The sequence below is a fragment of the Pseudophryne corroboree genome, chromosome 1 (assembly GCF_028390025.1).
Source record: "Pseudophryne corroboree isolate aPseCor3 chromosome 1, aPseCor3.hap2, whole genome shotgun sequence".
Taxonomy (NCBI): domain Eukaryota; kingdom Metazoa; phylum Chordata; class Amphibia; order Anura; family Myobatrachidae; genus Pseudophryne; species Pseudophryne corroboree.
The window spans coordinates 845,642,464-845,656,327 of NC_086444.1; the positions used below are offsets into that span (position 1 = coordinate 845,642,464).

General features: G+C 47.4%; 1 protein-coding gene across 1 annotated transcript in view; it reads right to left on the reverse strand.

The window, feature by feature from the left end:
• Positions 1-13,864, reverse strand: part of UBA6 (ubiquitin like modifier activating enzyme 6) — a 170,044-nt gene that overhangs the window by 112,745 nt on the left and 43,435 nt on the right. Inside the window, exons 9-11 of the mRNA XM_063919926.1 lie at positions 6,702-6,805; positions 6,360-6,422; positions 5,175-5,251 (exon numbers count right to left, since the gene is read on the reverse strand). Coding sequence (XP_063775996.1) covers positions 5,175-5,251; positions 6,360-6,422; positions 6,702-6,805 — 244 coding nt within the window. The remainder of the gene's footprint in view (positions 1-5,174; positions 5,252-6,359; positions 6,423-6,701; positions 6,806-13,864) is intronic.

Here is a 13,864-nt window from a genome sequence, read left to right on the forward strand (position 1 = left end):
CTGCTCGCACCACGCAACATATTTTCGCCAAATACGGCGATAATGCTTCGCGGTGACTTCCTTCCTTGCCTTTATCAAGGTAGGAATGACTTCTTCTGGAATGCCTTTTCCTTTTAGGATCTGGCATTCAAACGCCATGCCGTCAAACGCAGCCGCGGTAAGTCTTGAAAAAGACAAGGACCCTGCTGAAGCAGGTCCCTTCTCAGAAGTAGAGGCCACGGATCGTCCGTGACCATCTCTTGAAGTTCCGGGTACCAAGTCCTTCTTGGCCAATCCGGAGCCACTAGTCTTACTCCTCTTTGCCGTATAATCCTCAATACCTTTGGTATGAGAGGCAGAGGAGGAAACACATATATCGACTGGTACACCCAAGGTGTTACCAGCGCGTCCACAGCTATTGCCTGCGGATCTCTTGACCTGGCGCAATACCTGTCCAGTGTTTTGTTGAGGCGAGACGCCATCATGTCCACCATTGGTTTTACCCAACGGTTTAATAGCATGTGGGAAACTTCTGGATGAAGTCCCCACTCTCCCGGGTGAAGGTCGTGTCTGCTGAGGAAGTCTGCTTCCCAGTTGTCCACGCCCGGGATGAATACTGCTGACAGTGCTATCACGTGATTCTCCGCCCAGCGAAGGATCCTGGCAGCTTCTGCCATTGCCCTCCTGCTTCTTGTGCCGCCCTGTCTGTTTACATGGGCGACTGCCGTGATGTTGTCCGACTGGATCAACACCGGTCTTCCTTGAAGCAGAGGTTCCGCCTGGCTTAGAGCATTGTAGATTGCTCTTAGTTCCAGAATGCTTATGTGAAGAGACTTTTTCAAGCTCGACCACACTCCCTGGAAATTTCTTCCCTGTGTGACTGTTCCCCAGCCTCTCAGGCTGGCATCCGTGGTCACCAGGATCCGATCCTGCATGCCGAATCTGCGGCCCTCCAATAGATGAGCCTCCTGCAACCACCACAGAAGGGATACCCTTGTCCTCGGCGACAGGGTTATCCGCAGGTGCATCTGAAGATGCGACCCTGACCATTTGTCCAACAGATCCCTTTGCATGGAATCTGCCGAAAGGGATTGCTTCGTAAGAAGCTACCATTTTTTCCCAGGACTCTTGTGCATTGATGTACAGACACCTTTCCTGGTTTTAGGAGGTTCCTGACCCGGTCAGATAACTCCTTGGCTTTTTCTTCGGGAAGAAAAACCTTTTTCTGAACTGTGTCCAGAATCATCCCCAGGAACAGCAGACGAGTTGTTGGCATTAATTGGGATTTTGGAATATTCAGAATCCATCCGTGCTGCTTTAGCACCTCTTGAGATAGTGCTAAACCCATCTCTAGCTGTTCTCTGGACCTTGCCCTTATTAGGAGATCGTCCAAGTATGGGATAATTAATACGCCTTTTCTTCGAAGAAGAAATATTATCTCGGCCATTACCTTTGTAAAGACCCGAGGTGCCGTGGACAAACCAAACGGCAGCGTCTGAAACGGATAGTGACAGTTTTGTACAACGAACCTGAGGTACCCCTGGTGTGAGGGGTAATTGGAACGTGGAGATACGCATCCTTGATGTCCAAGGATACCATAAAGTCCCCTTCTTCCAGGTTCGCTATCACTGCTCTGAGTGACTCCATCTTGAACTTGAACTTCTTTATGTATAGGTTCAAGGACTTCAGATTTAGAATAGGCCTTACCGAGCCATCCGGCTTCGGTACCACACAAAGAGTGGAATAATACCCCTTCCCTTGTTGTAGAAGAGGTACCTTGACTATCACCTGCTGAGAATACAGCTTGTGAATGGCTTCCAAAACCGTCTCCCTTTCTGAGGGGGACGTTGGTAAAGCAGACTTCAGGAAACGGCGAGGTGGCTCTGTCTCTAATTTCAACCTGTACCCCTGAGATATTATCTGCAGGATCCAGGGATTTACCTGCGAGTGAGCCCACTGCGCGCTGTAATTCTTGAGACGACCGCCTACCGCCCCCGAGTCCGCTTGCGAAGCCCCAGCGTCATGCTGAGGCTTTTGTAGAAGCCGGGGAGGGCTTCTGTTCCTGGGAAGGAGCTGCCTGTTGCTGTCTCTTCCCTCGTCCTCTGCCTCGTGGCAGATATGAATAGCCCTTTGCTCTCTTATTTTTAAAGGAACGAAAGGGCTGCGGTTGAAAGGTCGGTGCCTTTTTCTGTTGGGGAGTGACTTGAGGTAGAAAGGTGGATTTCCCGGCCGTAGCCGTGGCCACCAAATCCGATAGACCGACCCCAAATAACTCCTCTACGCATCGCCTGTCCACTGTCGTGTCCATAAAGCTCTTCTGGCCGAAATGGACATAGCACTTACCCGTGATGCCAGTGTGCAGATATCTCTCTGTGCATCACGCATATAAAGAAATGCATCCTTTATTTGTTCTAACGACAGTAAAATATTGTCCCTGTCCAGGGTATCAATATTTTCGATCAGGGACTCTGACCAAACTACCCCAGCACTGCACATCCAGGCAGTCGCAATAGCTGGTCGTAGTATAACACCTGCATGTGTGTATATACCTTTTTGGATATTTTCCATCCTCCTATCTGATGGATCTTTAAGTGCGGCCGTCTCAGGAGAGGGTAACGCCACTTGTTTTGATAAGCGTGTTAGCGCTTTGTCCACCCTAGGAGGTGTTTCCCAGCGCTCCCTAACCTCTGGCGGGAAAGGGTATAAAGCCAATAACTTCTTTGAAATTAGCAGTTTTTTATCGGGGCACCCCACGCTTCATCACACACGTCATTTAATTCTTCTGATTCGGTAAAAACTACTGGTAGTTTTTTCACACCCCACATAATACCCTGTTTAGTGGTACCTGTAGTATCAGCTAAATGTAACATCTCCTTTATTGCCAAAATCATATAACGTGTGGCCCTACTGGAAAATACGGTTGATTCGTCACCTTCACCACCGGAATCAGTGCCTGTGTCTGGGTCTGTGTCGACCGACTGAGGCAAGGGGCGTTTTACAGCCCCTGACGGTGTTTGAGGCGCCTGGACAGGCACTAATTGAGTGTCCGGCCGCCTCATGTCGGCAAACGACTGCTTAAGCGAGTTGACGCTATCCCGTAATTCCACAAATAAAGGCATCCATTCTGGTGTCGACCCCCTAGGAGGTGACATCCTCATATTTGGCAATTGCTCCGCCTCCACACCAATAACGTCCTCATACATGTCGACACACACGTACCGACACACAGCAGACACACAGGGAATGCTCTATACGAAGACAGGACCCACTAGCCCTTTGGGGAGACAGAGGGAGAGTCTGCCAGCACACACCAAAAAACGCTATATATGACAGGGATAGCCTTATGATTAAGTGCTCCCTTATAGCTGCTTTTATATTAATATATTGCCATTTATTTTGCCCCCCCTCTCTGTTATACCCTGTTTCTGTAGTGCAGTGCAGGGGAGAGACCTGGGAGCCTTCCTGACCAGCGGAGCTGTGACAGAAAATGGCGCCGTGTGCTGAGGAGATAGGCCCCGCCCCTTTTTCGGCGGGCTCGTCTCCCGCTATTTAGTACATTTAGGCAGGGGTAAATATCTCCATATAGCCTCTGGGGCTATATGTGAGGTATTTTTAGCCTTTTTAAAGGTCTTCATTTGCCTCCCAGGGCGCCCCCCCCCCAGCGCCCTGCACCCTCAGTGACTGCCGTGTGAAGTGTGCTGAGAGGAAAATGGCGCACAGCTGCAGTGCTGTGCGCTACCTTAAGAAGACTGCAGGAGTCTTCAGCCGCCGATTCTGGACCTCTTCTTGCTTCAGCATCTGTGAGGGGGCCGGCGGCGTGGCTCCGGTGACCATCCAGGCTGTACCTGTGATCGTCCCTCTGGAGCTTCATGTCCAGTAGCCAAGAAGCCAATCCATCCTGCACGCAGGTGAGTTCACTTCTTCTCCCCTCTGTCCCTCGTTGCAGTGATCCTGTTGCCAGCAGGAATCACTGTAAAATAAAAAACTTAAGCTAAACTCTCTAAGCAGCTCTTTATGAGAGCCACCTAGAATTGCACCCTTCTCGGCCGGGCACAAAAATCTAACTGGAGTCTGGAGGAGGGTCATAGGGGGAGGAGCCAGTACACACCACCTGACCTGTAAAAGCTTTACTTTTGTGCCCTGTCTCCTGCGGAGCCGCTATTCCCCATGGTCCTTTCAGGAACCCCAGCATCCACTTAGGACGATAGAGAAAACGTTTTAAGGCTGTTGTGGCAGTATGGGTACTGTGTACAGTGTACGGGGACGCAGTGGTTTACTGTGTCCGGAGATGCATTCCGCCCTGTGTAGAAGCCGTGCGTCTCCGTATCCTCATGCCGCCATAATGTCCGTGACGCCGGCTCAGTACTCACCACTATTCATTCTTCTGGCTCTGTTAGGGGTGGCGGCGTGCTGCCGGAATGTACCGTGGTGGGGCTTGCGAATAGTTCCCTCAGGAGCTAGTGTCCTGTCAGCAGGGAACGGGACCATTAACCCTTCAAGAGGTTGGGCCGTCTCCCGTCTCCCCCCTCCCCCCCCCCCGCCAAAGTCCTTACGAAGCAGGCAGGCTGGTGCCAACCAGCCCTGCCTGAAAATAACAAACATAGAAAATAAATGCAGAAAACTCTTCAGGAGCTTCCTTTAGCATGACTGGCTCCTCCGGGAACATTTTCTAAACTGGGTCTGTTGGGAGGGGCGTGGAGGGAAGAGCCAGCCCACACTATCAAATTCTTAAAGTGCCCATGGCTACTAGTGGACCAGTCTATACCCCATGGTACTAAATGGACCCCAGTATCCTCTAGGGCGTAAGAGAAATAAAAATATTGTCTGTATAGTGCTGCTATATAAATGATAGTATCCAAGTGCAGTTATGCCTAACAATGGTGGAGCGTATTTAAAAAACTCATAAGGGCAAGCACAAGTGGGCTAAATGCCTGCCCAAATACATAGGTGTACGGATGAAGACTGTGATGCTATGCTTGTGAAGTGAGATTATTAAAATAGTGGACAGGTCTTTGTTGCTGTGCTATATTGAGCACAGTCATTTTCACTCAACGAAAGTACTTGAAATGACCTTTAAAGAGACCCAGTTTGCACTTCAGCCCATTTCTAGCTGCACTCTGAACAATGTAACAAATGCTTTGTATACAAAGGGGGCACACGTCACTCTATATCTGGCCAGGGACCAATAACCATACCCTATGTTTGGCAGATGATTGTGCTTCTCCTGGAAATGATCCAATGCTAATAGTGCCGTGTGGATGCTCAGAGGTGCCTGGAGTCCAGAGAAAAATAATCATTTATCATACAAGGCATTTAGCTCTAATTCATTATAAATCAGCAAGAAATAAAATGTAGCACAATGATAAAGCACTTACAGTATTATACAGCTTGCATATATAAGTGCCCTTGAGCTACTGTACAAATGACACAATTATGAATATGGCTACAATGCCATTCTACAGCATACTGAAATAAGCCCTTTCTGCTCATCACTTCACTACTTGCACTGGCTAGAGAACTTCCTTTATTTTAAAGTAATTAGCTATGAAGAATAATTACAGCTATTCTTATTTAGAACAATGTTCTTTAGTTCTCGAGTCCCTAATGGGTCATATTCTGAGGTTTCCCATTTCTGTTCAGATCTTTAGACACTGGACATCAAAAATAAAAGCACTCTCTCTGATGAAACTGCTGCTGACTAGGCAAAGAAACATTAGGAGCTTTTGCTAGGAAGTCCGTTATATATAGAGATCCGAAATGCAACTCAATTCTCTATCTTCCGTCTGACCGCCCAAATTATACTTCTACTTTACTTCTCCCTACTGCTGCAACTGCACATAAGGACGGTGGGCCCAATTCAGAGATGGACGCAATGTCAATTGTGTACACAGTGGGATGATTTTTTTGCCACTCCACATGTCTATTAATATTAATAAGCATTATAATACAGTTATGAGTAATGAGTTATTATTGGATCACATTGATATACGTTATAGGAACTCGTCTGGTTTTTGGTCTGAAATAATGTAATCCACCTGGAAATGGTCTGTTTTTAAGATGGCCAGCCTCTCTAAAGGGCACTGCAAAAAAACAAAAACAAACAAAACCATCCATCCTGATCCAGACCTGGGTTCTATGTTCGTAGACTCCCACCACTCTTACAATACAGAGAACGAAGAGAGCGTTTACTTTTCCCGGTCAAAGGCCATGAATACAAATTCCTGATTTATATGGAAAGAATATTAAACCTTTGGCTGAAAAATAGGTTTGCTATCCCCACCACATACTGTCCCCCAATTGATGTTATAAAAAGAAAAAAAAATTATGATTTTTTTTTTTTTTTTTAAATGTGGATTTATATGGTTTCTTTATTTTATTACCGTTGGCTTGCTGTAATCTGCCATTAGAAACTTTGGATCAATCAGCTGCTTTTCCAGTCTTTCCTGGAAAAGAAAACAAATTAAGGAATTTTGACAATTGTGAGGTTTTAAGATACTAAACATAAATTCAGTATCCCTACTGTGCGTTTTAGAATACAATATATCAGAGAGAAAAAAGAATGACCAATTTTCTTCCAAACACCAGTAAGTACCATATTAGCTGGTTTAAGGGGGAACTCTGGGAGATGCAGTTCAAAGTAGCATGATGATGGTAATATAGGGAAGTATAATCCCCTCCTTTTAACAAATGAAAAAGTGTTCTGAGGATCAGGCACTACTCACAAAACTGAATGACTTCGGCATTTTAATCTGTAGAGCTATTCCCCCATGTTGGTATGACTCCAGGTTTGATGTATCTCCAATGCTGAACGAGTAAGGTGATGTAACTATTAAAAAAAAAAAAAAAAAAAAAAAAAAAAGTTCTTAACAGAAACATTGTATTATTAATACTAAAACTAATCATTGAATGATCAAGTGCAGCATGCTGGTGCTTTGAAATAAAATGATAATATTAATCATATAGCTTAACTGATATTATTAAAATGGTGTTAAAGAGAAGATGGGTGTTTCACCTTGGTAAAGTGTTAATGCTGGTTAACTGTTTAAACACCAGGTATTAGGTAATTTATTGCGGGCTTCTAAAGTATACAATTATCTCAAATATGAAAATGTTTTTGTATTTTTATATTATATGATCCAAAAATAAAAGGAGTAAATTTACTAAAGGTTCTAAAAATGAAAAGTGGTGATTTTGCCCAAAGCAACCAATCAGATTCTGTCTATCAATTCTCTATTGCATCCTAGTAAAGTATAGACCAATTCTGATTGGTTGCTATGGGGAACATCACCACTTTCATTTTTAGAACATTTATTAAATTTGCCCTAGAGTCACATTACAGTAGGTCACATTACAGTGTGTGTGCTACAGAAACATCACTATAATGGTGTTTTTCAATAAAGGTTCCTTCACTTGACCTTACATATACAGTATGAACTGGCTGCTCTCATTAAAACTAAAACACAAAGTACTCCTAAGGAGAAAGTAAGAAAAGGAGATTTATGGTAGACTTACCATGGTTAAATCTCTTTCTGCAAGGTACACTGGATTCCACAGGGAATAAATCGAGGTGTAGCGCTGGATCTTGATCCGAGGAACCAACAGGCTAAAGCTTTCACTGTTCCCAGGATGCACTGCACCGCCTCCTCTATAACCACACCTCCAAGCACTGGAGCGCAGTTTCGTTAACAAGTCCAATGCAGTAGCAGGTAAAAGAGACGGCAGACGTTAGTCACATAGGACCACATTCTCACAGCAGGAGAAGGGACCAGCGGCTAATGCCATACAAACCCAAAGAAGCTAAGTGCGTTAGGGTGGGCGCCCTGTGGAATCCAATGTACCTCGCAGAAAGAAATTTAACCATGGTAAGTCTACCATAAATCTCCTTTTCTGCAGCGGGGTACACTGGGATTCCACAGGGAATACATCGGGAATGTCCTAAAGCAGTCCCTCATAAGAGGGGACGCACCGTAGCGGGCACAAGAACTCAGCGTCCAAAGGAAGCATCCTGGGTGGTGGAAGTATCAAAGGCATAAAACCTAATGAACGTGTTCACTGAGGACCACGTAGCCGCCTTGCATAATTATCCAGCGGATGCGCCTCGGCGGGCCACCCAAGAAGGTACAACAGACAGAGTAGAATGGGCTTTGATAGCAGCAGGAGCTGGGAGTCCAGCCTGATCATAAGCTTGTGCAATCACCATTCTAATCCATCTGGCCAAGGTTTGCTTATTCGCAGGCCAGCCACGTTTGTGAAAACCAAAAAGTATAAAAAGGGAATCTGATCTCCTGATAGTGGCAGTCCTCTTCACATAAATACGGAGAGCCCTTACCACATCCAAAGACCGCTCTTTGGAGGACACACCAGAAGAGATAAAAGCCAGAGCCACAATCTCTTGGGTTAAGATGGAAAGATGACACCACCTTATTAAATCGGGGCGAGTTCTAAGAACTGCCCGGTCACGGTGAAAAATCAGAAAGGGTGGACGACAGGACAAAGCGACTAAGTCCGACACCCTCCTAGCAGAGGCAATAGCCAGCAGAAACACGACCCTAAGCGTAAGGCAGTTAAGGTCGACAGACTCAATAGGTTCAAATGGAGACTCTTGTAGGGCATTTAATACAACAGACAGATCCAATGGGGCCACAGGAGGGACATAGGGAGGCTGAATCTGTAAAACACCTGAGTGAAAATATGAACGTCAGGAATAGACGCTATTTTTCTCTGAAACCACACCGACAAGGCAGATATATGAACCTTGAGGGAGGCCAGAAGGCGGTCTAAATCTATGCCTTGTTGCAGAAAAACCAAAAGCTAGGAAGTTCTGAACGAATAGGCATCATAATTCTTAGTAGCACACCATGTGAAGTAAGAATTCCAGACCCTGTAATAAATCCGTGCAGAAGCCGGTTTGCGGGCCTTCAACATACTTTGAATATACCTCCTCCGAGAATCCTTTGGCCCTCAGGAGTGAAACTTCAAGAGCCACGCCGTCACAGCCACAGTCTGGCCAGATCCGGATAGACACAAGGGCCCTGAACGAGGAGGTCTGGGCGTTGAGGAAGTAAAGAGGATGCTCTATTGATAGTCCCTACAGGTCTGAGAACCAATGCTGTCTGTGCCACGCTGGAGCGACTAGAAGTAGCATTCCTCTTTCTAGCTTGAACTTCCGTAGTATCCTGGGCAGGAGTGACACTGGAGGGAACACAAATGGCAGCTGAAAGTTCTATGGAATTGCCAGCAAGTCCACGAACACTGCATGAGGATACCTTGTCCTTGATCCAAAGACCAGAACCTTGTGATTGTGTCGAGACGCCATCAGGTCTACATCTGGTAAGCCCCATGTGTCCACTAGGAGTTGAAAGACTTCCGGATGAAGACTCCACTCTCCAGCGTGAACGTCCTGACGACTGAGGAAATCCGCTTCCCAGTTGAGGACTCCGGGAATGAACACTACCGATATTGCCAGCAGATGGCGTTCCGCCCAATAGAGTATTTTTGATACCTCCAGCATTGCCATGCGGCTTAGAGTGCCGCCTTGATGATTTATGTATGCCACCGTGGAGGCGTTGTCCGATTGTACTTGAACAGGCCTGTTCTGTACCAGAGGCAGTGCCAGTGTCAACGCATTGAACACTGCCCGCAATTCCAGAATGTTTAAAATCGGGCGGAGGTCCACCGACCCTGGAGAGAGTTGTTGCTCCAACACCGCGCCCCAACCTCGCAGTCTGTTGTCAGGAGGACCCAGTTGGAGATCCAGAAGGGACGGCCCCTGCTCAACTGTTGGTCCTTTAGCCACCAGCTCAGTGATAGACGAACCTCCGGAGTCCAGGAGATCACTTGAGACCTGGTCCGATGAGGCAGGCCGTCCCACTTGGAAAGGATTAACCTCTGCAGAGGGCGTGAATGAAATTGAGCGTACTCCACCATGTCGAACGCCAACACCATGAGGCCTAGTATTTGCATCGCCGAGTGCACCGACACTCTAGGGCGAGAGAGGAAGTATATGATCCTATCCTGAAGTTCCAGGACTTTCTCTGGAGAAAGAAACAATCGCTGGCTGCGTGTGTCCAGCAGTGCCCCCAGGTGCACCATGCTTCGAGCAGGGACCAGCGAGGACTTTTTCCAGTTGATGAACCGTCAGTTCCAGTTGACTGAGGAGAACATCTTGGGATTTCGCCAGGATCAGCAAGTTGTCTAGATACGGCAGGATCCTGATTCCCTGACGGCGGCTAAGGGCCGTCAACACGGCCATGACCTTGGTGAAGATCTGAGGGGCCGTAGCCAGTCCAAATGGCAGGGCCTGGAATAGATAATGTAGGTTGCCAATAGCAAATCGCAGATATTGCTGATGCGATATGGCAATAGGTATGTGCAGGTAAGCATCCTGTATGTCCAGGGATACCATATAGTCTTTGGGTTCCATGGCCAGTACAATAGAGCGCAGAGTTTCCATACGGAAATTGGACACTCTCACAAACTTACAAATACACAAGATGAACGGTCTCCAAGCGCTGCTATTAAGATCCAAAATCCTTCTGTCCTGATGATCCTCGAAGAAACAACAGTGTGACACAATATGCTGAGCTCCTCAATATTTCTATTACTTTCTATTACTTTGGAGCGTAGTTTTGCTGAAACTGACTTTTCTTAAAAACAAACAATGCGTTCACATAAAGGTTTCTTTCATCACCTCTTCTATACACAGCAATGCGATACGCCTAACATCAAACAATTGGAACCCAGCTTACCTTACTGATAAGCCCTATATGCATCAAAAGGTATCTTTTTTCACAGGGGTCTCCTCCGTGCTCAAAGGATAAGTTCCATGTCCTCTTTATATTTTAAAAATTGATGTTTATTTTAACCACAAACGTGGCATAAAAATAAGATTTTACTCACCGGTAAATCTATTTCTCATAGTCCGTAGTGGATGCTGGGAACTCCGTAAGGACCATGGGGAATAGCGGGCTCCGCAGGAGACTGGGCACTCCAAATAAAGATTTAGTACTATCTGGTGTGCACTGGCTCCTCCCTCTATGCCCCTCCTCCAGACCCCAGTTAAGGAAACTGTGCCCGGAAGAGCAGACATTATAAGGAAAGGATTTTGGAATCCCGGGTAAGACTCATACCAGCCACACCAATCACACTGTATAACTTGTGATACACTTATCCAGTCAACAGTATGAACAACAACAGGGCATCAACAATGGATGCCAACATAACATAACCCATTATTAAGCAATAACTATGTACACGTATTGCAGAAAGTCCGCACTAGGGACGGGAGCCCAGCATCCACTACGGACTATGAGAAATAGATTTACCGGTGAGTAAAATCTTATTTTCTCTAACGTCCTAGTGGATGCTGGGAACTCCGTAAGGACCATGGGGATTATACCAAAGCTCCCAAACGGGCGGGAGAGTGCGGATGACTCTGCAGCACCGAATGGGCAAACTCAAGGTCCTCCTCAGCCAGGGTATCAAACTTGTAGAATTTTGCAAATGTGTTTGAACCCGACCAAGTAGCAGCTCGGCAAAGCTGTAAAGCCGAGACCCCTCGGGCAGCCGCCCAAGAAGAGCCCACCTTCCTTGTGGAATGGGCTTTCACTGATTTTGGATGCGGCAATCCAGCCGCAGAATGAGCCTGTTGAATCGTGTTACAGATCCAGCGGGCAACGGTTTGCTTTGAAGCAGGAGTCCCCAACCTGTTGGGGGCATATAGGATAAACAGCGAGTCAGTTTTCCTGACTCCAGCCGTTCTGGCTACATAAATCTTCAAAGCCCTGACTACATCTAGGGGGTCATTCCGAGTTGTTCGCTCGCAAGCTGCTTTTAGCAGCTTTACACACGCTAAGCCGCCGCCTACTGGGAGTGAATCTTAGCATAGTAAAATTGCGAACGAAAGATTCTCAAAATTGCGATTACACACCTCTTAGCAGTTTCTGAGTAACTTCAACCTTACTCGGCATCTGCGATCAGTTCAGTGCTTGTCGTTCCTGGTTTGACGTCATAAACACACCCAGCGTTCGCCCAGACACTCCTCCGTTTCTCCAGCCACTCCCGCGTTTTTCCCAGAAACGGTAGCGTTTTTTCCCACACGCCCATAAAACTGCCTGTTTCCGCCCAGAAACACCCACTTCCTGTCAATCACACTCCGATCGCCAGAACGAAGAAAAAGCCGTGAGTAAAATACATAACTGTATAGCAAATTTACTTGGCGCAGTCGCAGTGCGAACATTGCGCATGCGCACTAAGCGGAAAATCGCTGCGATGCGAAAAAAATTACCGAGCGAACAACTCGGAATGACCCCCCTAGTAACCTGGAATCCTCCAAGTCACGAGTAGCCGCAGGCACCACAATAGGTTGGTTCAAATGAAAAGATGACACCACCTTTGGTAGAAATTGGGGACGAGTCCGCAATTCTGCCCGGTCCATATGAAAAACCAGATAGGGGCTTTTACATGACAAAGCCGCCAATTCTGACACACGCCTAGCCGAAGCTAAGGCCAATAGCATGACCACCTTTCACGTGAGATACTTTAGCTCCACGGTCTTAAGAGGTTCAAACCAGTGGGATTTTAGGAAACCCAACACCACGTTGAGATCCCAAGGTGCCACTGGTGGCACAAAAGGGGGCTGAATATGCAGCACTCCCTTAACAATCGTCTGAACTTCAGGAAGAGACGCCAGTTCCTTTTGAAAGAAAATGTATAGGGCCGAAATCTGGACCTTTATGGATCCCAACTTCAAGCCCATAGTCACTCCTGACTGTAGAAAGTGCAGAAATCTGCCCAGTTGGAATTCCTCTGTAGGGGCCTTCCTGGCCTCACACCAAGCAACATATTTTCGCCATATGCGGTGATAATGCTTTGCTGTCACGTCCTTCCTAGCCTTTATCAGCGTAGGAATAACTTCCTCCGGAATGCCTTTTTCCGCCAGGATCCGGCGTTCAACCGCCATGCCGTCAAACGCAGCCGCGGTAAGTCTTGGAACAGGCAGGGCCCCTGTTGCAACAGGTCCTGTCTGAGAGGCAGAGGCCATGGGTCCTCTGTGAGCATTTCTTGCAGTTCCGGGTACCAAGGCCTTCTTGGCCAATGTTCTCACTCCTCTTCTTCTTACGATTCTCAGCACCTTGGGTATGAGAGGAAGAGGAGGAAACACATAGACCGACTGGAACACCCACGGTGTTACCAGGGCATCCACAGCTATCGCCTGAGGGTCTCTTGACCTGGCGCAATACCGTTGTAGCTTTTTGTTGCGACGGGACGCCATCATGTCTACCTGTGGCAGTTCCCATCTATTTGTAATCTGAATGAAGACTTCGTGATGAAGTCCCCACTCTCCCGGGTGAAGGTCGTGCCTGCTGGAGGAAGTCTGCTTCCCAGTTGTCCACCCCCGGAATGAACACTGCTGACAGTGCTTGCACGTGATTCTCCGCCCACCGAAGAATCCTGGTGGCTTCCGCCATCGCGACTCTGCTTCTTGTGCCGCCCTGGCAGTTTACATGAGCCACCGCGGTGATGTTGTCTGACTGAATCAGCACCGGTTGGTCGCGAAGCAGGGGCTCCGCTTGACTCAGGGCGTTGAATATGGCCCTTAGTTCCAGGATATTTATGTGCAGACAAGCCTCCTGACTTGACCACAACCCTTGGAAGTGTCTTCCCTGAGTGACTGCCCCCCACCCTCGGAGGCCCGCATCCGTGGTCACCAGGACCCAGTCCTGTATGCCGAACCTGCGGCCCTCGAGAAGGTGAGCACTCTGCAGCCACCACAGAAGAGACACCCTGGCCCTGGGGGACAGGGTGATCAGCCGCTGCATCTGAAGATGCGATCCGGACCATTTGTCCAACAGATCCCATTGAAAGATCCTCGCATGGAACCTGC